The sequence below is a fragment of the Marmota marmota genome, unplaced genomic scaffold (assembly GCF_001458135.2).
Source record: "Marmota marmota marmota unplaced genomic scaffold, marMar, whole genome shotgun sequence".
NCBI classification, from domain to species: Eukaryota; Metazoa; Chordata; class Mammalia; order Rodentia; family Sciuridae; genus Marmota; species Marmota marmota.
Window position 1 is genome coordinate 8,829,719 of NW_026000196.1, and position 27,478 is coordinate 8,857,196.

General features: G+C 35.8%; 1 protein-coding gene across 13 annotated transcripts in view; it reads right to left on the minus strand.

The window, feature by feature from the left end:
• Positions 1-27,478, minus strand: part of Akap13 (A-kinase anchoring protein 13) — a 320,766-nt gene that overhangs the window by 71,111 nt on the left and 222,177 nt on the right. For 9 of the 13 annotated variants that reach the window (XM_048790293.1, XM_048790297.1, XM_048790295.1 and 6 more), the window contains 6 exons: positions 22,503-22,578; positions 17,713-17,849; positions 8,449-8,819; positions 6,074-6,127; positions 2,210-2,275; positions 262-454 (listed from right to left, as the gene is read on the minus strand). In XM_048790293.1, coding sequence (XP_048646250.1) covers positions 262-454; positions 2,210-2,275; positions 6,074-6,127; positions 8,449-8,819; positions 17,713-17,849; positions 22,503-22,578 — 897 coding nt within the window. The remainder of the gene's footprint in view (positions 1-261; positions 455-2,209; positions 2,276-6,073; positions 6,128-8,448; positions 8,820-17,712; positions 17,850-22,502; positions 22,579-27,478) is intronic. The other 4 variants (XM_048790302.1, XM_015493102.2, XM_048790300.1 and 1 more) reach the window with 3 other exon arrangements.

Genomic DNA, 27,478 nt, shown 5'->3' on the forward strand with positions numbered 1-27,478 from the left:
TATCCTCAATACTTTTCCATTTCTACCAAGTTGGCTTTGATAAAATATTTAAGTCTATGCAGATTAATGGTATTTTAAAATTAATACAAAGTACTAAAAACTTGCTTCAATGCTATATTATTAATGGGCAAGTAAGCATAACTACTAGCCTTATATGAACAGAGGTTTGCCTTCTGTTTCCTAATATGAGCTCTTTCTTGGGGGGGAAATAATATATTTTTTTTCCCCAAAATTAGCAATATATAGATACATCAGCCTTACCTGCTGATCAAACTGCCTATGTTCTCTCTGGTCTGACTCCAGATCCTCTTCTGAAAGTGACACCAAAGAGTCACCCCGTTCCTCCCCACTGAAAGAGTGTCTGAGTTCTTTTGAGTCTGCAGAGTTTACTTCTAGAGATGAAGATGGATTGTTTCCAACACCAGTTCCTCCTGTCAAGCCTTCCAGACTGAAACTGAACACAGAGCACAGGAATTAATTCAATCTATTTGTATCTTATGGAATGGAAAGAGGACACAAAATCCCTTTAGTTTTATCTCCCTTGCTCATATAGTATTTCTGTGTCATCTACCAGAACTTTCTGTAAGGGCCTGTCACAATGAATGCCAGCTACCTTTGCCCCCAGAGGACCTGGAATGCTAAGAATACTACACATAGATCTTTTTCACTTTGTTCAACTCATCTAAATATTAAACTAAAATCATTTTCTCACATTTTTCAATAGACCATATTTATCTTACTATCATTTTAAAAAAATTAATCAGTTGTTGTAATTAATCTTTGCCAGACTCTATCTCTGTTACATGCCAAATTTCACAGAGAAAATATTAGTAACTTCCAGAAAGCAAAGTGGCCGGTTTCTGTGTGTCGGGTACTTTTTATAACTTTACAATTACATTCTAGTTGACCTTTCCAACTTTACAGGTATACTTCCACCCAAGAAACCCTACTCTTACTCATGAGCATTACCATCTGTATTCGCCTATCTAGATAATAACTGGTGACAGGCTTCCTGAGAATTGTTAGTTGCAGATACACAGACATTACACCTCACATTAAAGAAAAAATGTTAAAAAGCTACAAGGTCTTAAGAGTTCTTTTGTCTTGATATAAGTGAAAGAAAAAAAAAACAGAGTTTGGAATTTTAAATGGGATCCTTGGGATAAAGATTCTGTGGTTTGCAATTACAAACATTTTCTGTAATCAGGAAGCTACATAGAGAGGGTTTAGTTATTTATCTTCCTTGGGTCTGCAAACTTGAATAATTCGCATTTGTTATAAATGCAGTGTGAACTTCTTCAAAATAAGCAAGTTCTCAAAATATAGTTGTAGCTGACCAGGTCCTCAGTTAACAACCAGTTGGAACTATATCTGGAGGTGTACTGAAGCTATTTAGTTACCTCTGGTCTGGGAAAGCTGTACAGTTAACTGTTACAATTAAGTTCATACATGCCAGACAAAAAGCCTTCTATCTGGCATTTTTTTTGGCTTCATAAATTACTTATTATAAACTAAAGTCATATGTGATGATTTTCTCTACTGAGTAAATTAAATAATAGGTTTTCCTCATTTTAATATGACAATAGAGATTATGACTAATTACAAGTAAATACATCTGTAAAACTCATTTTCAATACTAGGAATAAGAAGAAAGGAAACTTAGTTTTGTATTGTGAGTTATTGGGAAAGCCTGAGAAAACCAGATCTATGTTTTCCACAAAACTTAATACTAAAAATATTTTGGTAATTAAATTTGGCTGCTCATTTAAAAGAAAAATATGAAATGATGAGGAGTCTCTGAATTTGGAATCTGAAGAGACTGGTGGATTTAGAAGAATAACAAAAACCAGTGCATCTTAATAACTGTCTTGCTTCTCTCATTGTTTTCCTCATCTGAGAATGTGAACAGAACAAAACAAAGAGAGGCGTAGTCTACTATACAGAGACAAGTCTGTACAGAAAACACCATATCTACAGCTCTTGAGACAAACATGATACATCAAGATACATCACTGGGTTCTCCTAGGCCACACCCGTCAACTGAGTTAGTGATGCCCAGAGCAGAGACAATGGAACACTATGCCCACAGACAAAGAAAGCTGCCCATATACATTCCAGCCACACAGAAGCCAGCTAGCTCCAAGCCAAAAGCCAGATGCCATATTTTATAGTTTCTCATTTGCTGGCTGGACATACAATGATACTATACCTTCTATAATTAAAGTCAGCACTCAGGGCAGCAGAGTATTGCACACCAGAAGGACACCAGCTCATACTGGAGATGACATCAAAGGCAGAAACAGAAATGGAGGGAGAAAAAGGGAAACAAGTATAGAGTTATTAAGTTTAAAAAGAAAGGGTATAGTTAGAGACTGATGGATTTATTTAATCATCAAAAAATTTAGGAATGTAACATTGAGAATTTAGAAAGAGGCTAGAATAACAGCCACAGAAACTTGAAATTGTTCAACTGATGTCCATCTAGACAATGTTTTTGAAAAGACTGAGCTCTTTACAGGATAATCAGTCCAATCTGAAATCCAAGAATTTTCTCAAGCGATCCCCTGGCAAAGGGCCTACCCATTCCTGGCTTCCTCCTCAGACACTCTCAGAAGGGTGTTTCACCTCCACTACTGGGATGATTCCTCAATATACCACACTGCCCCCACAGCACTCTTACGAGGAGTTCTAATCCAGGACTAAAAGGAACAGTGACAAACTGTGCTAGGGTGGGCTCACTGAGTCATCAGTTTTTTTTTTTTTTTTTCAGTGTTTTCAGTAAGGGTCCAAATTAGACCAGACAATTCATAAATCTTGCACGATATTCAGTCTATATCACATCTTCAAAAGCTACTTACTAGGCTCACCTGCTAAAAATAAAGCATGTGATAATGGCCATATTCCCTTGGACTTTAACTGTAATAAAGGGATTTTTTTTCCCCTTAGAATTCTATAGTACTGAGCTAGAAATTTATCTTTTAAATTTTAGTTAATATCCATTGTGCCCACAAGATTAAAGAAAAACATAAACAAAAAAAATAATTTGATCATCTACTTCCTTTCATTGACCTGGGGTTGGAAAGGCTAAATACATATAGCCAGCTAAAAAAATAACCAATTAAAAGTATCAGTTACTCTGTGAAGGAAACTGTATCAACATGTCAGGAATCCACCCTCCCAATTCCTTTAGCCTTTTCTTTGAAACAAACTTCTAGCGCTCTGAGTCAGAATTTTTGATTAACAGAAATTATCATTAAAATATATGTGGGGGGGCTGAGGCTGTAGCTCAGTGGTAGAGCACTTGCCTCGCACCTGTGGGGCACTGGGTTCAATCCTCAGCACCACATAAAAATGAATATTGTATCCATCTACAACTAAAAAAGTATTTAAAATGTGTGTGTGTGTGTGTATGTGTCTGTCTATATGTGTGTGTGTATATATACATAGCTGAGACACATCTCTGATAAGCAGGATCAGAGTGACTTATAATTTACCTGGGTGGACAGAAACAAGACACATTTTACAAACTCAGAAATACATTTTTGGAAGATATTAATTTTTAAATTTTACACACACACACACACACACACACACACACACAAACACAGAGCTGCAATTTGGGCCTTAAAATGTTAAGTGATATGTGCTTTTTTTTTTCAAAAGGAATAAAAACAGAGCTGCTGGACAATAGTAAAACTGCTGGGTTCCCTACTGCCTCTTGTGAATGGGAAGGCCTGCAGGCACCAAAAACACCCATGGTGAATACATCTAAGAACTGCTTGATTGTCAAGTGGCCTTCTGGGGCAGAGGAAAGAAAATGAAGAAAGTAGCGGGGGCACAACTTCTCCTATGACTCTTATAAAAGGAAATCTTTAAAACAGCATTTGAAAATAATTTAAACACTGGGCGTGCGGTGGTGCACACCTGAAATCCCAGCGGCTTTGGAGGCTGAGATAGGAGGAATACGAGTTCAAAGCCAGCCTCAGCAACTTAGTGAGACCCTGTCCCAAAATAAAAAATAAAACAAAGGGCTGGAGAAGTGGCTCAGTGCTTAAGCACCCCTGGGTTCAATCCCTGGTTAACACCCCCCCAATTAAGTGATATAAAAGAGTTTAAATCACATTAAAATTAATAGTACAAAGCTCATAAGTGCAAAAGCAGAGGGCAGAAATACATAGCTGACACACATCTCTGATAAGCAGGATCAGAGTGACTTATAATTTACCTGGGTAAACAGAAACAAGATACATTTTACAAACATATGTAAGACTCAGAAATACATTTTTGGAAGATATTAATTTTTAAATCTCTAAACTGTTAATAAATTGGGCCACTGTACCTAAATATCCAACTTACTGAAAAACAGATCATGGCAACTCAGTTAATTGAATATATGTTGCCAAATAATCATTCTTCAAAATGTCTTTTTACAGTTTAAAACACCTTACTCTCAGAACATGATAAGACGACAAAGACTTATCATGGAACATGGAAGACTGCAAAGAAATTTAAGATGAAGAACAATAGGGACCCAAAAAAGATATAATAATATCTGCAAGGATCCACAATAAACTGCAGATGGTCTATAATATCTGTCCCTTCCTTTTAGCAGAAAAATCATTTAATAATTATGGTATTTTTTGGACAACATCATAAATTCCTTAATTCTTCAAGTAAGGGGTATAATACTGAATGGTTCTTTTTTGGCTTTGAGATTTATAAGTTTCAGACTTTCAAAAAACAAACACTTCCTCTACTCTCCTGTTGGAATGTTTCAATTTTATAAACTTTAAATTATACATCATGTTCTTCCTAAAAAATAAAGTTTCACTAAGGGTAAAATTGTAACTGGGCTTATTTAAATCGATATGCTAACTGCCTCCAGTAACTTGCATCCTCCACTCTGTCATCAAGTGCACGTTTTAAAAAGTTCATAATGAAGAGCTTCTAATACAGAGCCTGACAAAAACATTTCCAGAGATTTTAGAATACCTTTTATTGAAGAAGGCATTTGAACAAGTTACTCCCCTGAAGGGAAATTTAATCAAAGACATGATCATTTAAGATTCATGATACTGTTTGAATTTAAGCTCAATTTTTGGCCTAAAATACGGAATTAAAGGAAGGACTCACTTGAAAAAGATGAAGTAGGCGAATCACTATTTGCCTGATTCCCAACACACTTAGCTGATAGATAAAAATACTTCTTTATAAATCTCTCTCAATATGAGAACCTAATATTAACAGAATTGTATTTTCCAAATAATGGATGAACGACTTCTAAACTTTATTGTTATTTTAATTAGTAAAACAAATTGTAGCTTTTGGCAAATTTGAAGCACATCAGCACTTCTGTGATTAGAAGCAACTTAGCTTACAAATTACTTATTTTTTGCTTCAAATTTTTATCCAACAAAATAATTAAGGAATTCAAAGGCTTATGCCTCTTAATTGCTTTCTGAAATGACAACGTCAACAACAGAATGGAAACTGCCAACTGACCTAGTAATAAAGTCTTTCATCATACTATTAAAGAATGTGTTGAAAATATTTAGGACCTGTGTGTAAGCACATACATATTTCTGATTCTTCTTTTCCAGAGAGAAAGAGAAAGAAAGGTATTCCCCCGGATCCATTATATAGGCACAACACAGAAAATACTTTGAATTCTCCAATAAAAGTTGGGTGAGACTCTATTACCAAAGTTATCTGAAGCAAGAAGCACAAGATGAAAAATATATTTCAAATATTTTAAGAAAATAGGGAAAAAATTTTAAAAAATTACTTCATATAGAATTGACATAAGCAATTATTGAGTACTGATATTTTATTTGCCTGAATTAGAAGTGATGTTATTTAAAAATAGACTGTTCAGGGGGCTGACGGGTACAGCTCAGTGGAAGAGCTCTTGCATAACATGCAAAAGGCCCTGGGTGTCATCCTTAACACTGAGGGGGGAGGAGGTGGGAAGAGGGACAAGAAATTGTCTAATTATGAATTAAGTAGGATGAAATATTGTTAGTATATGCTCAGAGGCGACATGGTTAGTCCATCAAGTTTGTGAACTCTGTACCTTCTCCTATGAATGGGAGGTCTCCTGACAACATCCCCAAGAACTCGAATTGAACTGAAAATGAATGATGGAAGAGGTCAGTGATGCAGGTGAAACAAAATGAGGTACAAATGCATGAAATAATCAGACACCACACTGGGAAAAGAGATAATCCCCAAAGATAAATAGCACAGGGAGTAAGAAAATGAAAGAATGTAAAGTGAGAAAAATATCAGAACTAAAAAGGCCTGACAGATTCTGTGAAGGGCTACTTTATCAAGATGACAACTTACTAAGTTTATTACATTATAAAAGTAAAGGGATCGGAAAAAAGTGTCATTCAAAACTTTAAAAGGATTTTCCTTAAGACTTTAACATCCAGGTAACACTACATGCAGATAACACCAAAAGAACCAGTCAAACTATTAGAGTGATAATTAAAACTTAATTCTCATTCCATTATCTCCCAAAGTATTAAAAATAGTGGTGGTAGGTAATCCTTAGCACTAAATTAAAACAGGCAATTCATGACCTACAGGTTAAAAATATAAGCAACTTATGTTATAGGGTTCTAATCTTTGATCTTGGATATCATGTAATCTTGGACATATCATCTAATATGAGCTTCAATTTCCTCATGTGCATTACATGATATACAGTAGCATGGAGCTCTGAAATCAAATCATGATCCACAGTGGGTTATTAAAAAAATGTGTTTATATATAAAATTAACACTTATTCCACGATGCTGTTTGCATCTAACACAAGGATGTCCTATCAAGAAATTCCCTTAGGCTGAGGTTGTGACTCAAGGGTATAGCACTTGCCTAAGCATGTGTGAGGCACTGTGTTTAATTCTCAGCTCTGCAAATGAATAAATAAATAAGACAAAAAAATTTTAAAAAATTAAAAAAAAGAAAAAGAAAAAGGTCCACCAACAACTACAAAACATTTTAAAAAAAAAAAAAGTTCCTTGCTTCAGGGAGAAAATTCTGGCTGTAGGGATCATTCTCCATGTTCTCATATTTTCTACTATGTGAATGCTTTTGCAAAATACAGCTTGTTTAAAACTTGGAAGGAAAGCAGTAAGAAACTGATTTTTATATAACCTAGGATTTGTTTTGTTTTGTTTTGGTACTGGGGATTGAACCCAGAGGTACTTTACCACATCTCCAGCCCTTTTTATTTTGAGGCAGGTTCTCAGACTGTTTCAGCTGAGTTGTTTACAGCATTTAATCGTCAGTCTCCTCTCTTAGCCTGGTCTCCTCATAAAGAAAGTAGAATAGGTATAGCCTGGTAAATACTGGGTACGTGTTCTTTATAGGTAAAACACCTGCTTGAATTCATAAAGGCAGCCAGTATTTAGAAGCCAAATCCAACTTATCTTCTGTTTTGGTTACTGTCAAACTGAAGGACTAAGATTGGGCCAAACTTGCAAAAATCCCCCAAAGTATGACATGTGGTGAAATACCAATAAGGTTATAGTATTTCATGAGTCTTGTGCTCTCCTGAGGATTAAAAATTGATCATTTAGACTTCATCTAAACTTTCTGCATTAGAAACAGAAGGTTTAATTCTCAGGAATCACTCTAAAAAACTGAGATGTGTCAAGACTGTTAAGACTTCATGTTTATTTCTTAATTGAAAATTGACAAGAAAGTATTCCCTCTAGTATTTTCTTTTCTTCTTCTTCCTTTTGTTGGGGGTATCAGGAATTGAACCCAGGAGTGCTTAACTACATCCCTGGCCTTTTTTTAAAAAAAATTCTTTTATTTTAAAACAAGGTCTCACTAAGTTGGTCAGGGCCTTGCTAAGTTGCTGAGGCTGGCTTTGAACTTGCAATCCTCCTGCACCAACATGCCATGCTCCAATATTTTCTTTTTTTTTTTTTAATTATATTTTTTAGTTGTAGATAGACACAATACCTTTATTTAATTTATGTGGTTTAATTTTTATTTAATTTTTGAGGATTGGACCCAGGGCCTCACAGGTGCTGGGCAAGTGCTCTACCACTGAGTCACAACCCCAGCCCCCATGCTCCAATATTTTCTAATTCACAAATTTCATTAACAAATCTGACAAGAATAAACATTATTATTTATTTAAAACTCACTAAATGACACATTTCACTTGATTATTACAAATCTTCTGAAAGGCCAGTGTTTTGCAGATGAGAAAATTAAAGCTCAGAGTGGTCAAATGACTTGCCCAGGTTTCCTACATGTTAAATTTATGGAGCTGGTGTTTGAACACAGATCTTCCTGATTCAACAGCCCATGTTATTTCTTCAATACCATGGTGTCTCCTAACATCTTTTACTGATAATATTACCAAATCAGAAACTTCTCAAAAATAAGCAGACACTGAGACATTAAGTGAATGGGCTCTCATCTCACCTCCGGTGGTTCATTTCTGTATCACTGGCTGCATTCTTTCCAGGACCCCAGCTGTGTCTCCGGAAAGGGGACAAAGAACGCATGGAGTTCCTCAGGACAGAGCAGTTTGCAGGTACTTCAGTGATGCTGTCCATCTCCTCTTCTTCAATTTCCCCAGAGCCAGCAGGTTCACTCTCACCTTCTGGACCCTCAGCTCCCACCCCATGGCTGTAGAAGCCATCATGGCTTTGCTGGTCTCTAGATCTCTTCAACTTTGAAATCTGAGGGAGGGACACATCACTGCCGCGAGAAGAATGTCGATCCAGAGAAGCTGTGTCATCAGTAGAAGAACCAGATCTTGTAATATCACAGACCAACTGCTCTTCCTCGGGCTGTAATGGAGAGAAAATACATACAGTTGAAACTGGCAGGATCAACCAGAAGTCTCGGTCACTCTAGAACAAGCCAATGGCTTCATAGTTGATCAAAGGTGGACAAGATAAATAATTGCCTTAGAACAGACTTGTTGCTTTGTTTTTGTTTTTAAAGCATTATTGCAGTTGGCCTTCAGTATAGAAATGTTCTAGGTCTAGCTCCTTCTGTCATCTTACTAGTCGTACTAGACTACAAGTAATTCTTAGGTTTATTCTTTCAATGAATATGATCAACTGAAATGAGGGGAACCATTTGTCTCTAGACTTTCTGCTGCATGAAAAGTCTAATACGATATGAATTAAGAGTTAACTTTTTCAAAAGCTTTAAATGAAACAAAGCAACCTGTATGGCTACAAAAATAATGTAGTAAAGTTAAGATTCCAAAAGCAAGTACCTAAGTATTTTTAAGTGTCCTTTTGAAAAACACAGAATAGCTTCTGATCCCACCTTAACTCTGCCACCAATATCAAAACAGAAGAAAACTATTATTTCTTCTCATTTAACTTGGCTGAATATTATGAAGCCAAAACAGTCAGTCCTGGCAATGAGGTCTTTGATAAAGTGACAATGATTTTTTCCTGGCCAACCTATAGAGCATAATAGGAATTGGGCACATTTTAGGCATAGTTGCCCAATACACACTACTTCTTGATAAGTAAGATGAGTTTCATGGCATACAAAAGGCCTTAAGACTGTTTTTAAGTATTTAAGAGATGCATGGTCACATTGTCATTTACAAGCACTTCCTTAATATCTTTATTTTGAACTCTAACAGGGCAAGGAACAGGGAATAGAGAAAGGCATGCTGCGACACCTCCCCTTCGAGTACATTTCTAATTAGTCACTTAATGTTTTAATTAGAGTGAAGAAATATGTGGTTCTTATACTTTAAAAAATCTTTCTCTGAGAGCCAATGAGTCCTTTCAGCTTTGGAATAGAAAACAAACCCTGTACTTGAAGGACAGTCTTTTAAAAGGTTTAATTATAAATACTCATGACCAAAAGCATACTACTTTATAAAAGCACCTTTGTACCTTTTTGGCTGGATCTCACCTACTGTTGACCACCCCTCTCAGTACAGTTTGCTAGATTAATTCATTTTTATATAATGTGTAAAATGAGATTGAGAGGGAAGAGGGAAAATGCAATGGGATCAGAGTACTTGTCAGGGAACCAGGGCCCAGGCTATTTAATGGACTCTCCCAGGTACATAGGCAGTGAGTGGCAGAATCAAGATTCAAATCAAAGTTGATTTCAACTCCAAACTGTCCTATTCCGTTATCTCGAATATCTTTAAAAACTCTATAAGGACAAGATCTCTAAGTATCAGAAAAGTCCCCTCCCCTCACTGTATCAAACTACAAAATAAACTGCACTTCATCAAGTAAATTCTAAAGTAATGATAAGTATTATTGTAAAATAAAATCACTGACAGTTCTTTTTAAGTTAATGAGGAAATGATGTGGCCATCCTAAAGGATTCCTATTCACAGAGACACTCTCCACAAATAAAGAAAATGGAAATGGTCATAAATGCCAACTATTGAAAATACTTCTAGAATGTCTTAGCTTTCTCACTACAGTGGGTTGAACGTGTCCTTCTCAAATATGTGTCCTTCTCAGAACCTGACCTTATTTGGAAATAGGGTCAAGATGAGATCACAGTAGAGTAGTGTGGGCCCTTGATCCAAGATGAAATGAAGGGGAAAGTGATACAGGAGAATTCCACATGAAGACTGAAGTAAAGATTGAACAACCCACGGAATGCCAATGCCAAAAAGCTCCAGAGACTAGGAGATGCATGGAAAAGATTCTTTCTCAGAGGTTCTAGGGGGAAAGCAACTCAGCAGGCAGCATGATTTCAGGACAAGTAGCCTCTATAACTGTGAAAGAATAAATTTGTTCCTTCAAGCCACCCAGATTTGGGGAGGGGGCATTGTTTTGTTTCAGTGAGTGCTAGGGATCAAACTCAGGATATCACATATGCCAGGCAAATGCTCTATCACTGAGATACATCCCTAATTATTGTAATTTTTAACAGCAGCACTAGGAAATTAATATATTCACATAGTTCCCTAAATTTCTCATTCTCAAAATAATAGCAGGGGACAAACAGAATGGGCATCAATAAGCAAAATGAGACAAGCCTGTTTTAAAACACACAAGAAGGGCTTCAAAGGCAACACAACCTCTGAGTTACTTTCCATTTACTATATATTCTTCTTATAAGTTAGCTCCTCCCAGTTTGGAAATGACTCATGACAGCAGAACAGGTGCTTCTTTACTTTGGCATCTACTCTTAGAAGGTTATTATCTTGAAAAAAATAACTCTGCATTTTGCTAATCTGAAACTCATAAAATAAACATCTTCCCTTTCCCAAAACATTAAAACAAAATGGGAAAATCTTTGATGGCCTGTTCATGTGTTTTAAAAAAGAAGAGATCTTGGGCTGGGGATGTGGCTCAAGCGGTAGCGCGCTCGCCTGGCATGCGTGAGGCCTGGGTTCGATCCTCAGCACCACATACAAACAAAGATGTTGTGTCTGCCGAAAACTAAAAAATAAATATTAAAATTCTCTCTCTCTCTCCCTTCAAAAAAAAGAAGAGATCTGTCTAGAATTTATCCTCAATGTAGCCTTTTCCTCTGGTGTGTAGTATGACATTTTGAGGAATGACCAAGGAGTCTTTTAACAGTGACTCTGATTTTTTTTCAGTCCTGCATTTCTGATAAAAGTAAGGTTCACATAGTGTAATATTCTCTCACCCATGTATTTTTATGTATTATCCAAAAAGGCAAAAGCAGAACAATATTCTGAAACTAAAACTGAGTTCAATTGTTAAATACTAAGACAAATAGTTTTCTTCAATACTGGACCAAATCTAAAGGAATCTTTACTTTCTCCCCAATACTTTTACATGTTTTCAAGTGCTGTCCCTGCAACTCCATCATGTCTTTGTATGATCCCTGTAGAATAAAAATGGGTGGCAATCTGAAAATCATATCTAGACTATAGTCATGCTCTTGCTATAGCTAATCATCTTGACTATAGATATCAGTTTTTTCATGTTGCCTTGCCATCTAATAAGAAAGGGTTCAACAGATCTAACAGAGGTCAGATATTAATACGAGGCCTATTGAAAGGTAAGGTCCATTTAAATCATGGATGACACTGAAACTTTCTGTAAATTTTCCAATTTTTTAAGAACAGAATTGCTTTCTAGTTCCTGAAACTATTTAGTGCTGAAGTTCTTAGAGCTACCCAAAATAGACTAAAGAACTATTGCTTCCCCCATTCTTTCTGCCCCCTTACATACAAATACCGGGTTTGAGGGAATTATGTTTTTCCATTTATATGTTGGAAGGAAAGAAAATTTATGATTTCTGGCATTTAACATTCCATGTCTAAGATCCAAAGTTTCTATTAAGGGTTCTTGGGTTATGTGTCAGTCTTTCTTAGGCAGATAATTTATCTTAAAAAATGTCTGCTAATTAAATGACTTCCAGGAACTTAGGATATTACTCCTGTCTGAAGGAATGATGCCACGGGATCAGCTGATCTAAGATATCTAATTTATATGGAATTATAATTCAGTGGTATTTCTACTGGTACATTCAGTAGATGGCCAAACATAATTCAGGTTTTCGTTCTTCCCCTAAGATACAGTTCGAAGGCAGGACACCAAACAAAGAAGGACAAAGAAACAGAAACTCAGAAAGGGAGACTAAGAGAGAATGGGTGGGTAATAGTTGTGTATGTATGTGAGAAGGAAAAACATTGGAGAAACTAAAGCTGTGTTTATATCTGAGATTGACACAAATCCTTCTTCCCTCGAGTTCTCACAATTGTTTTTCCTCCTGCATACAGGAGGGTTGGAATACACTAAAAAGTATCATCTTTACCATCAGGAAAAATCCTTAGGGCTTATTTAATCCTAAAAATCTGCAAAAGACATCAGGGTAGCAAAAGGCAAAGACAGATACTTCCAAAAAAAGGGCTCTCCAAGCAAGACAAAGGCAAGAGTTTGCAGCTCTTTATAAGCAGCAGCCTTAAATGGACAGCTTCAGCTAGAGGGACAGAAACCAAGCTATGAAGTAACCCAAGGACAACGTTCTGCTGAATTTGGGGTAAAATAAACTAGTTAAGATTTTAATTATAAAATAATTATATAGGTAAAATAAATGAAAAAGGTCAAAACAAAATGATGCTACTTGAATAAAGTCTTAGAAGCTATTACTATTCTTAAATAATAATATAAAACAAAAAATATGATGGAACTTGAATAATAATTATTAGTTATCACATGTCAGGTTTATGCTAAGCTATTTTGAAATATTACTCCTCTTAATCCTTATAACTATTTGAATAAATATTCTCATTCCCATTTTTAGTTGAGAAAACTGAGGATCAGTGAATTTAAATGACAAATTCAAGATTCTAACTTAGCTAGTCTCAGCCAAGAGTTAGATGCACTTTTTTTTTTTTTTTTTTTTTTTTTAAATAGCTCTTTAGGTGATTCTAGATGCAGCTAGGATTGAATCCTAGTGCTATCAACCTGTAGAGCTGTTACCAAACTGAGATGGATCTTACTGCTAAATGTAAAAGCTAAAAGTATAAAACTTTTAAAGAAAAACATTAAAACTAAAGGCAGGAAAAACAAAAATAGAACAGGACACAAGATGCAATAACCATAAAAAATTAACAAATCACATTTCATCAGAAGTAAAAACTTCACCTCACATCAACATCATTACAAAAGCAAATGGCAAGGCATACCTAGAAAAAATTGCAAAACATAAGCCTAATAAAGGACTGATATCCAGGTTTACACACAGAACTCTACTTCTCAGCAGCAACTAACAATACATTTTTTTTAAATGGTCAAAAGATTTGAATAGATACTCCACAAAGGAAGATAAGAAAGTTGTCAATGAACACAAGAAAATGTGTTTATAACAACACTAGTTGCCAAGGAAATGTAAATAAAAAACCTTGAAGACATACTACTGCATGGATGCCAGAAATACTAAAACAATTATACATGTCAATAAGGATGTAGAACAAGTGGAGTTCTCATACACCACTTGTGAGAGTGTAAAATGGTATAATCAATTTGGAAAATAATCTGTTTCTCATAAAACTGAACCTACACCTACATATAATCTAACAATTCCACTTCTAGGTATTCAGGCAAGAAACATAATATTATTATTATTTTCTTTAGTTGTAGATGGACACGACATCTTTATTTATTTTTATGTGGTGCTGAGGATTGAACCCAGTGCCCCACACAAGCAAGGCAAGCACTCTACCACTGAGCTGTAGCCCCAGTCCAAGAAATGACATTATTTAGATTGGATTTACGTTAAGTTCTGAAACATGGAAAACTAATACATGGGGTGGGGTGGGGTCGGGGGAGTGCTGACTCTGGAGAGTTTAAATGGAGACTGTCTGGGAAGGAAAAAAAAGAAACTTTCCAAGGTGATCTTTATAGTTTATATATTTTGATGTGGGCTTGGGTTAAAAAGTGAATGAATGTATTTATCAACAGTCACTGAATCCTCAAGATTGTACATTTCAGCCAGACACAGTGGCACATGCCTATAATCCCAGTGACTCCAGGGGTTGAGGCAAGAGAATTGCAAATTCAAGGCCAGTCTCAACAAATTTAGTGAGACCCTCAGCAACTTAGTGAGACCTTGTCTTAAAATAAGAAATAAAAAGGGACTGGAGATTTAGTTCAGTGATAAAGTTGCCCCTGTGTTCAATCCCCCAGTATAAAAAATAAAAATTTTTAAAAGATTGTATATTTCATTGTATATAAATTTTTACAAATAAAACAAAAACCAACTATAAACAAATGATGAATTCTAAGTATTCAGAGGTGAAGTGTACTGACATATTTTGAAATGCACCAAAGAATTTAGGTGGACTGGTGGGTAGATAGATGAATGAACAGAAATACTGCTATGTAAGGAAGTAAATGCAATAAAACGTTAATTGTAGAATCTGAGAGATGGAAATATTTGGTGTTCACTGCATGATTTTTTAACTTTTCTACATGTTTCTGTGTTTTGATAATGAAAAGTTGGGGGGAAACGCCTGCTTGGCTTCCTCAACCAGAGTTAAACTATGTAAGTAAGATATACGAGTTTAAAAATTATATAACTCATACACACAAAAATGTGAAAACAGCTAAACACTTTATGTTTTATTACTATAACTGAAGGAATCAAGCTTAATAGTGCCCAAACACTGGTCCTTTAATTGGTCCTTTAATTTTCATTTATCTATTCACTCAATTAGTTAATATTATTTATTATGTTATATTCAAGGAGTCCTGCTATGTGCCTTGAAAAATCACAGCTCACATTTTAAACATCTAATACATACCACAATCACTTAACTCATTTATTTTATATAATAATATTTTATCTAAGAATCTTAAGTATTAGATCAGAGTGGCCTAGATTATGCATATTTTATGATCACATTTTCTCAGCCAGTGCCAAAAAGAATTCCAGGATTTCTTCTCACTTTAAAAATGTAAAATTTATGCTGCTGATATAAGGAATGGAAAGACTTTAATAACTCACAAATATTCATAAGAATAAACATGAAGCTCATAACACTCATTAGATAGTTCCATTTGCTGGGAGGCACACTCAATGGAAAGACAAGTTAAGGTGAACAGTTGGTGAAGGACACTTCAGGCTGTTAAAGAGTGCTCTGTAAGACTACAGTCACATAAATGACTGCAGGAAGTGACCTAATGCACCACTCATGGTTCACAGAAAAGGATGTTGAAATTCTTACCCACAGATTATATTTTTAGAGAATGAAGAAGAGGAGGGGTAAGCCCTGGGAAGAGAAAGGAGGAAAGGGAGGTTAGGCCCTGGGAAGAAACTGAAACATTCTGGTATTGTACAGTCCATGTGTGGATGATCAATGAGGAAGACTTCTAAGGAAGCAGCTGATGACCTGTCTACCATGACTATACTTTCAAATAAATCACTGGATTTAGAAGAGTTTTTCAGAGACTGAGAGCAAAATAAAAAAATACAAAGAGATTTTAGAGTCAGGCGTATGTGCAAATCTCAGTTCTCTTACTCAGTAGCTCAGTAATTTTGGATTAACTTCTTTACCAATCAGAGCCTCTACTCCCTTAAGGGTAAAAGGAAGACAAAACCACTAGAGTTGCAGGGCTTTGTGTATGGTAAGCACTCTATCAATATTAGTTTGTCTCCCTCCTTTTCCTTTCACAAGTAGTAAGCCCTTGGTTTATTAACGTTAGAGAAAATATTTAATGCAAAGTATCTCTTGGTAACAAACCACTTTGGCAGACTACAACCAAGTTTTTCCACATGAAACAATTCCAATAGTAAAAAATATTATTATTAATATTTCAAAACATAAATACTTATTGAACCTTCATATACCATCATTATCAATCAATGGGCCTATGTTAAAGCTGGAACTAGAGAAACCATCCAATGTGTTCATCTCAGACAAAAGCAATGTTTTTAGAGACATGTATATTCACAATGATATTTCCCCAGAGGAGAACAGAAGTCATTACAATTAAAGTCTTGAAGGCACAGTGGAAAGTACTGAAATTCTGATATTTTAAGTCATATTGGTTTCCCTCTTCCAATGTACAGAGTTTTTACTTCAAAGAATCCCTTCAGTCAATACACTATGAGTAACAATGACAGAAATCCTGAAATTTGCACCACAAATCTTCCCAAGGACCCTGGAAGAGAAAGGAACAAGGTAGAAAGGATAAGGAAACACCCAGTCAGAATAGGAAAGTCCCTGGACAAAATGAAAGGGAAGTATAACAGAGTATATTCACAGAGGCTTCAGTATGTTCCAAACCAGAATTCCAGGACTTTATGCCTTCATTATTATACTATAACTTCTAAACACAGAATCACCACACTCTCTTGGATAACTTGATCACCCACTAGCACAACTGTTCTCACCACTTTTCCAAAGTCATCTTAAAACCTGAAGGAAGAGTCTTCTTCACAGCTGCCATGGCATTTCTGCCCTTCCACCTCTCACCACTAAGAAAACCACTCATGGCACACAATTGAGTGTTATCTGCCCTCTGCTTGTGTGGAAGCCCTATACTCTTCTTATGGAACAAAACAACTTGCTGCAAGGAGAAACAAGCCCAAGCAAAAGACAGCAAAATGCTCCCATCACCCACTTCCCTAGCCTCAAACTCTATGCAAACATAACTTGATTTGTGTGCATGAATTTTTCACTATATAGAAAGCTTGAATCCCTTAGCAAAGATCTAGAAAGTTCCAATTAAGCAGGGTGGATGAATAAGGGTGATATCACCAGGATCAACAGTAAAGTTTCAGGCCTCCACACATCAATCAGAAAATGAATCTATGGTTAGCTTACACACATGACATCATACAGTCTAAGTTGTAGTCCTTTCCTGCCCAAGGAATAGTGTTCACTGTCATATGATTTAGTCATATGATTTAGTTCATTCTAAAGGAACTTCCATGCCTTTGATTTCAATGCAAGTTCCAAAACTTGCATGTAAACAAGCTGCATTCTGCAGAAAATAAATTTGGATAATGCCCTTTTTCCTAAACTCTGGAAATCTCATTTCCTTTTTCAAAAGGGAATACTTATATTCTTCAATGGCAAGCGAAATCTATGGGGCCAGCTGGATCACAATTTACTAGTAGGAGTCACATATTAAGGGAAATAATATGCCTTGAGAAGATGATGAGCACAGGAGAAGAACAAAGTGAAAGAGATTTAAGGAAGACCAAAGGGAGCATGAGAATCACTGGACAAAATGAAAAGGGAAGGTACCCAAATACCTTTGAGAAGATGATGCTGTCCATTTCATCACTGGGTGAATGAAAGAGGTCAGAATCACTCCCAGATTCTCTCTGAAGTACATCTTGTTTTGAGCTACACTCTCCGCTCAATGCAACATCCAAAATGTTCTCACATCCTGAAAAAGAAAATTTATTCAACTGATACTTAAAAATTTTTCTTTTCTTCCAAGCAACTAATCTTTCTTCTCTTTTGTTTTCCCCGCTTTTCCACATCCATCCCTTCATTCTTTCTCTTTCTTTTTAGATATCAAGAATTCAAATTAGTAGCTTCTACTACTAAAAGTCAAATTAATAGTTTCTACTATTCCAATTCTAGGATCATACATTTGCCATAGGCCGCTTATGAGTCAGCCATGTTTATGTAAGGTAAAGAAAGAACGATGATCTAGAATCATATTCTATCTAAACAGTAATGGTTCCTCCTGGTAGTTAGGGAATAATTCTCTTTTGCCACCAAAATCTGAAGTTCATTACTAGGAAATTATGTGACAGGATTTGAGGCCAATTTTAGCTTGGGACTAAAGTTCTTTCTGGAAACTTGTTACCTTTTCTAAACAGTGGTATAAAGATAAAGGGGGTGCTATCAATAAACATATGTGTATTACACTTATGGTTTCTACTGAGTAATAATAAATGTAACTTAACTTTTCCTCCCTTTAAATAGATCTTGCATCGGAAAAAAATGTGCTGAAGTAGAAAAATGCATCCATCCGGAATCTGTTTTCAATTCAGTAACTAGGATGGAGATTGATGAATGAGAGGAGGGGTCCACGACAGAACTATTATACTCACATGAAGGATCCTTAAGACTTAACCTGAAATTGACAATGCACTTATTATTTCCTATTAACTTTGTGAACAAAGGGACATAAGACTTGCTAGCAAAAGGATTACAGAGATTTAACACATGAAATCCAATGGTTCCTTCACATTTGAGTTAATAGTTCTGTCATGGATCCCTCTTTTGGCTCACCAGTTCCCATCCTTGCTACTAACATATTCCAGATGAAGAATCCAAAAGTCAAGTAGTGGGTAGATATTAACCTTCTTCAGAGGTTTGAAGATAGGCGCTCCTAAGTTATTTTATTGTTTGGTGAGGACATATATACATGTATACTTAATCAAATCTGTATGTGACCCAAGTGATGAAGGCAGCACTTCATTAAATCTCTACCCAGAAGTCTTGGTTGAAAGCAAATTAAAAAGAGCTGACAATACAAGGTGATGTCAAAACAAACACACACAAATAATTTTACGTCCTATTAACATTCAATGTACTGGAATCCAAATGGGGATGATCCTGTCACTATGTGCTTTCAAGACCATATTACACATGACTGTTTATTCCCAGACAACATTTAAACTGGAACACTGATAAAACAAAAAATGTGTACATGGTAATGAGGTCACAACAGTAGAAACAAACAGGCTACATTCAGCTTGGGCAACAGTTTGAAGAAAATGTGCCTAAAAACAGCAGTATATTTCTTTCTGTATTCTTCTAGGAACTGAAAAAAGACCACTGAGTTTAAGTGGCAGAGTTTTCACTATTCTCAGGACTTTGCTGAGGCCTCAAAAAGTAAACAATGTCACTTTACCAGGACAGTTGGAGCACAGACTGAATGCCTATGTCAAGATATTATAAGAAAAGCTATAATATACACAAAGGGAGGAATGTAGATTGTACCAGTTAATTTCCAGTGAATCTTCTGATTCTTAGATTCGATGCTTGAATGATGTTTGTGTGTGTGTGTGTGTGTGTGTGTGTGTGTGTGTGTGTAGGAGAGGGAGAAAGAAAGGGAGGAAGGAGAGCAAGAGAGAGAGAGGTGTGGATGTAGGGTAGAGCTAATGGGAAGTTTTTATCTAAATTAAGAATTAATAATAAAATCATTTACCCTGAATCAGCCAGGTAAGTTCTGATGAAGGAGGCACTGAATCAGTATAGGTAATGCACTGCTTGTCAGTAAAACTACTTTTTCTGTAGTTAGGCATTTATTTAGGTACTGGGGAGTGTCCAAATAAAAATATATGGGGAGAGGGGGTTTTATCTGTGGCAGAAATGAACACATTAAAAGATAATTTCATCATAGAATTGTGTAAAGGATGCCATCCACATGAAATGAGTCAGGGGTGTGGATTAACTTTAAAAATTTGAAATTAAAAAAAAAAAAAGACCCTATAGTTAATGGACTATTTCAGATGTGTTAGTTCAATGGGAAGGGACCTGCCTTTAAGACATTGGAAATTATGGGTATTCTGGAAGTCCCCTCCCCTACATTGCACAGAATGTAGTAAAACTTAGGTGGAATTGGTAGGTTTGTGATCTTTCTATTCCTTTCCCTTTTCCCACTTGGAAAAATTAAAAGCTCCATTCTGTGGCTGAGGGGAAAACAAGAGAGTTAGCCAAGAAAAGAAAGGGCTGTCACAGCAACTATGCTGAGCTGCTAGATTGTCCAGCTGGCAGTCTAACAGACCATGTCCAAATTCCAGACTGGAAAACAACCCAGCTCAAGATATTCTAACAGAAAATCCACAGAAAGATCCAGATTCAGACTTAGAAATACCTCACCCAGAAAATAAATCCAAGCCAGCCAAAAGGACCACAAACCTAGTTTGGAAGAGGAACAGTTCACTGTTTGAGATAATGTTGACTGCTGGGGTAGGGAAAAGGGAAGGGGATGGAAAAGAAGTAATGGAGACACAAGGACCTTAAGCCATTATAACCCCAGAACCACCTCCATTGTGTGTGTGTGTGTGTGTGTGTGTGTGTTGGGGGGGGGGGCATTCCCCCAAAGGTGACCAGATCTTGTGTCACATGTGTTAAGTTTTCAAAATTAATGAACTCTTTCATTTCTTCCTACACATCATCTAATGAATAATGTAGAGCAACATAAACAAGAGTAGAGTACTAGTTTTATAGTTCAATGGATTTGGCTTAAATCTAGATCACAGGCAAGAAGTAATTTAACTCTCTACTCTTTATTTTCATACCAGTGAAATGAAATGATTAGTATCTTCCAGGAGTTGTAGTGACATAAATAATTTATATACATAGTAACCAGAACTCTGGTCCTTAGCACTTAGCAGATATGTGATACATGTGCCTAATCAAGTTCAGACTCTATCAATCTCTAACGTGTGATTCTTTAAATATCTGGATGACAGTAATCTGAAAATGGGCGTAGCAAGGACAAGTCATGTTTTATAACCCATATACAAATATGCCCCCAATTTTTGTGTACTGCATCATTAACTTTTTAAAAGCTAACAGAAAATATGCTTTTTGAGATGTTATCCAGTCTTTTGGGTTTAAAATGACAGATTTCTGCACCACATAAAAATATTTCAGTCAGCAGTGGACCACATATATGATGGTATATACCACACAGCTTAGGTGTGCAGCAGATTGTACCTATACCACCCAGATTTGCCTAAGTACACTCTATCATGTTCACACAATGGTAAAAATCACCTCATGACACATTTCTCAGAATGTATCCTTATCTTTTGGCCACATATGACTGTATATGCTAACAAATTTTAGCTGGAAAAGAATAGGAAAACATCAGCAACCTGTACTGGGCTTTGTTAAATCATGCTAATCATAATCCTATCTTGTATTTATCACACAAAGTGATCTTAAAGAACATTATTATCTTATTTGCTCTAAGTCTATTGTTCTATTGAGACACTGTAAAGTAAAACAAAAACTGAAGCCTGTTGTGGTGGCCCAATTACTCAGGAGTCTAAGATAGGAGGATAACAAGTTCCAGGTCAGCCTCAGCAATTTAGGGAGAACCTGTCTCAAAATAAAAAAGGTCTAGGGATGGTGGCAGAGTACCCCTAGGTTCAATCCCTAGTACTACAAATGGACAAAACCACAAACAAAACAAAACAAACAAACAAACAAAAAAAAAAAAACAAAAAACAGGAGGAGGAGGAGGAGGAGGAAAGGAGGGAGAAAGAGAGAAAAAAAGAAACCTGCGAGATAAAGTATACACCTGGGATGGATACACACACACACACACACACACACACACAAAAAAAAAAAAAAACCCTGCCTAAAATACAAATCTCAGGTCTGAAGTACAGAAGTGTAATTCAGATCTGAAATTCTGTTATGTTGAGGTTTAAAAATAATCACTAAAAAGGCCAAACTGCTTATGCTTGAAGTTAGGATATGGAAAGGGTAAATAACAAATTAAACTCTTGACAATTTTTTCCAAAGTTGCAATAGTTCTCAACCAAGGCTACCCAAGAGGAAATTCAAAGGAGCTTATGATTCTGAGATTCAGGCCATACCCCAGCCTAATTAAATCAGAATCTCAGAGAATAGGACCCAGGTATTTTGAAAGCTTGCTCACCCAGATAAATCCACTGTGTAGCCAAAATTGAGAACCATGGGTTTAGTCCCTAATAATACATATATTTACAATTTTATCAGATTAAAAAACTTATATCACACACAAATTCACAGCACCAGATAATTTCACAAATAAATTAATAAATCATAAAGCTACATGTTAAGTCTGTTGCCTCTAAAATAAAATTAAGAAAACTATCTGTGCTCATCTTCAAAGAGATGCCTATGAACCAGATGCTTATGAACATCACACATATCCATTCCTCTGATTCCTGTGGAACATGCTAAGGAAGGGCAGAGCTACGAATAAATGATCTATTATTAGAGTAGAATTATGGCTCCAGAAAAATGAACATTTTGGATGTAGTTTCTCAGACAAACTGGAAAATGGAAAAACTCTGCTTACCTGGGCTCTGCTGGGAAGCCAAAAGCGATGCTGCCCCTGGGCATGGTTCTATTGTACACCAGCTTTCTCGGTTTATCTGGAAAGAAAAACAACTTGTTTCAGACAGCAAAGTAATGTGGAACAATTTTACAGTTGTTAAAGTTTATCTATTATATAAACCCTTCCACCTTTTTCTTTACTACTTTATTGCAAGGTGGGTAAAATTATGTCAAGGAAGAAAAACATGCAACAAAAGCTTCAATACAACCAAGGCAATGTACACTCAAAGTTCTGAAGAGACTGTCAATAAAAGAGGTATACAAAAGCAAGAGGAAAAAATAAACAACAACGACAAAAAAGGACATGGTGCAGGCCAAGGGTGAAATAATAAAGAAGTCAACAAGATGAAAGCGACCAAATATTAAAATGCATATTTAATGTCCTAGTATACAAGTTAAGAAAAGACACAAAAATTTAAAAATACAAAATAATTCCTATTTAGGAATTAATACACGCCAGGTACCATGTTAAGAATTCTACAAGTATTATCTCATCCAATCATCACAATAGCCACCAAAAGTTTGTGTTACCTCTATTCACCCAAAGGAAAAATAGGGTAAGAGGGATTTCCAAGATCACAAATAGCAGGAATGGTTCTGGAATGCAAGTCTTTGCAATTCTAAAAAGCAAATATACTCCCTTCCTCCTAAATTAAATAGCTTTTAAAAATTTAGCTTTTATATCTTGCAACCATCTTAACATTATAACCCTCTATGTTCCGTAATTTTGAAATAAGAAAAACTTTAAGGTTACCATTAAAGATTTTGATACTTCTCTCTCAGTAATTAATAAAATAACTAGACATGAAATTGGCAAAGATATAAAAAAATTCAGACATCAACCTTTAATAAATAAAACCTACAAATTCTTAAATTTAAGAGGATTAAAATCTTTAACATGTATACTCTTACCACAACAGCAGTATATCAGAAACCAAAAACAAAAGATCACTGAAAAACCCAAAATAATATTTAAAAATTTAAAAAAATACTTCTAAGTAACCAACGAATCAAATAGGAAATATCAAGGAAAACAATATTTTAAACTGAATAAAAATTAAAATACCACATATAAAAGTTTGTTGGTACAAAGCAATACTGAGAACAAAGCAGCAGTAAGTTTGTAACATTTGAAAACAAGGAAGTTCTCAATTCAGCAATGTAAGCTTCCACCTTAAGAAACTTGAAAAAGAACAAAAAACTAATCCAAAGTAAGCAATACAGAAAATAGTGGACAGAAATGAATAAGAATATAAAAAAAATAAAATCCATAATACAGAAAGCTGACTCCCTAAAAGGATCAAAACTATCAATAAAATGCTAGCTGGACTGAAGAAAAGAAAATTTACAAATCACCAATACTGTCGATCCCAGAGGGAAATGATTATAGATAGATTCTATAGACACTGAAAGATTAATGGAATATTATGAACAACTTTACTATAAAAAATTCATGAAACTACACAAACTACTGAAATTTACTCAAGACATAAACAACTTTAATAGCCTTATTAAATACATTAATTCATAGTTTAAAACTTTCTTACAAGGAGTACTCCATGCCCAGATGGCTTTAGTAGTGAATTCCACCAAACTACCAAACATTTAAGAAAGAAATAATACAAATTCTATACAAAATAGAAAATAAATAGAAAAAAATATTTTCTATAGAAAATAGAAGAAAAGGTACATATCTTGTTTTATAAGCCCAGTACCACCCTCTGGAATAGTATTACTCAAGGACATCAATATAAAAATTCTGAACAAAATGTTAGATACATTCTATCAAGCAATATATGTAATAGATCAAGATACTGTGACCAAATGAGTTAATCTCAAGAATACAAGGTTAGTTTAGCATTTAAAAAAAAATTAATTTACATCCCAAACTCACAAACTAATGATTTAATGATTTTCAATAGATGAAAAAACCTGGAAAAATTCAACATCTATTCATGATTAAAAATCCTAAGAATATTAGGAACAGAAAGAAAATTTCTCAGTCAGATAAGGGGAATCTATGTAAAAGCCCTATAGTTAGCATCATATTTCATGGTGAAAAGACTAAATGCTTTCATCTGCGATAGGAAAACAAGTCAAAGATGCACACTTTAATCACTTCTATTTAACATCATTCTGGAAGTTCTAGTCATTGCATGAAATCAGAAAAAGAAATAAAATAAAAACATAACTTTCTTTATTCACAAATGGCACAACTCTATGTAGAAAAATCCTAAGTAATTTACAAAAGTGATATGAGAATAAATGATTTGGAAGAGTGCCAGATACATAGTCCTTAACCCCACCCCAAAATTGATACTACTTCTACAAACTAGCACTATATACTAGGAACAAATAATCATAAATTCAAAATGAAAGTAAAAGTAATACTGTTTACAAAAGTATCAAAGAGTAATGAGGGCAATTTTAAGAAAACACAAGTACTTGTACTTTGAAAACTCTGAGATACTGGATGAGAGAAATTAAAGCAGGCTCAAATTAATATGAAGAGATACCATCTGTACAGATCACAAAACTTCAACAGTTGTTAGTTCTCTCCCAAATCACTACATGATCTCAAAACTTTCTATAGAAGTCACACCAATCAAACCTGTGTGGTACTGGTGTACAGACAAGACACACAGGTCAATGGAAGAAAACACAAAATTTACAAATAGACTCTCATAGAGATAGCTCAATGATTTTGACAAAGATGTCAACGTATTTCAGTGGGGGAAAATAGTTACATGAACAAATAATACTTCAACAATACATATGCTGTATCATCCCTAATAGAAAGGGGGATAGTAAAACACCCTATCCCTAAATGCTTCCTTTCTGATCCCAAAGACCCAGCCCAGTTAATGGAACAATGAGAGCAATCTTGGGCCAGAAAGTCCAGATACATAATATTTTGAAGGACTTGGCTCTCTCTTATGCACATAGGAAATGAAGGTTAACTTAGTGTTAGCTGTAGAAAGCTACTTTTTTTGCAATGTATACGGGGACAGTAGCTCCTTGCGATGCTGATCAAACAAACAAACAAGCTAATGCTGATGATGTCACTGCTTCTGCAGCCTATCATAAAGCAGAACTGAGCACACTGAACTGAGGGATACATGTCACTTGTCCAGACAGCGACCACTGGACAAGCTCCATGAGGGAAAGAAGGCACTGCCTGGCAAAACATGATAAGGGACAGAGGTACTATCTGTCAGCCGGTTGACAGTGATCTCTTCTCGATGTAGTCCCTGATCTCTTGTAAGTTTCCCCAATAAATCATGTCTTCCCTGACATGTGGGCACTTACTTTGACTGTCTTGCAACTTACCCCACTGCATAACTGGACTGAGGAAAAGACATACACAAACACACAAATAAATAACTCTCCAAAAATCTCAAACTTTATACCATTCATAAAAAATGAACTCAAGGCTGGGGATGTGGCTCAAGCGGTGGCGCGCTCGCCTGGCATGTGCGGGACGCTGGGTTGGATCCTCAGAACCACATAAAAATAAAATAAAGATGTTGTGTCTGCCGAGAACTAAAAAAAAAAAAAAATACTGAAAAATTCTCTCTCTCTCAAAAAAAAAAATAAACTCAAATTTTATTACATATGAAAATATCAAAGCCAACACTTTAAAACTTGTAGAGAAAACAGGAATATTTTCTTGTGATATTGGGTTAGGCAAAAATTTATTAAAGTTACACACAAAACAGAATAAAAAACTGATAAACTCATCTGTATCTACATTAAAACTTGCTCCTCAAAAACCAAGTTAGTTAAATGAAAGGGCAAATTACAGGCAGGGAGAAAATATATACAGAACACCTGCTAAAGGACTCTTACCAAGAACATTTAAAAACAAACAAAAAGACTATTAGATTGCTATGACAACACTTTTCAAATAGGTAAAGAACTTGAACATTTCATCAAAAAACAAAAGATATATGAATGGCAAATAAGCATGGGAAAAGATCTAGAAAATCATTGCTTAACAGGAAAATGCAAGTCAAAGTCACTATACAAGTACACGTCCACTAGGTTGTCTAAAATCAAAGACTGATAAAATAAGTGTTGACAAAGATATAGAGCAACTGAAACATGGTGTATGAATGAAAAACAGTATAGCCACTTTAAAAATGATCTAGTAATTCCTTATAATGTCAAACATACACTTACATATAATATGGCATCCCTCTCATGGGTATTTTAATCCAAGAAAAATCAAAACCTATTTTCACATAAGGATGTATACTGGCATATTCATAGCAGATTAATTCATAATAGACACAAACTAGAAACAGTTTAAATAGCCAAACTATAGTATGCAATGCAGTAGACTCACAATAAGAAGGACTGAACTCATGATTTCACAACACAGATCAATCTCAAGAGAATGACGCAAAAAAAGTGGGGGGGGGAGCAGACAAAAGATGATCTACTGTACAGTTCTATATACATGATATTTTAGGGAAGGCAAACTGTAATGTCAGAAAGCATATTAGTGATTAACAAGGACTGGACAGGTAGACTGACTATAAAGGGACAGAAAAGATCTTTTGAACTGACAGATTCCTATACAATAGTGTACTGAGAGACGGAACTGTGACCACCCACAGAACAGGCCCAGCGGCCTGCTGAGGGGCAGAGCCCCCCCCCACCACCCGCGCCTGCCAGGTAGGCGGAACTGTGACCACCAACGGAAAAGGCCCAGTGGCCCGCGGAGGGGCAGAGCAGCCAACCACACCGGCAAGGTAGGCGGGCCTGCGACCCACCGGCAGCACAGGCGCAGAGGCCTGCTGAGAGGCAGAGCCGCCCCCTCCCCCCACGCCGGCAAGGTAGATGGAACTGTGACCACCCACAGAACAGGCCCAGCGGCCTAATGGGGAGCAGAGCCGCCCCCCACCCCCCGCGCCTGCCAGGTAGGCGGAACTG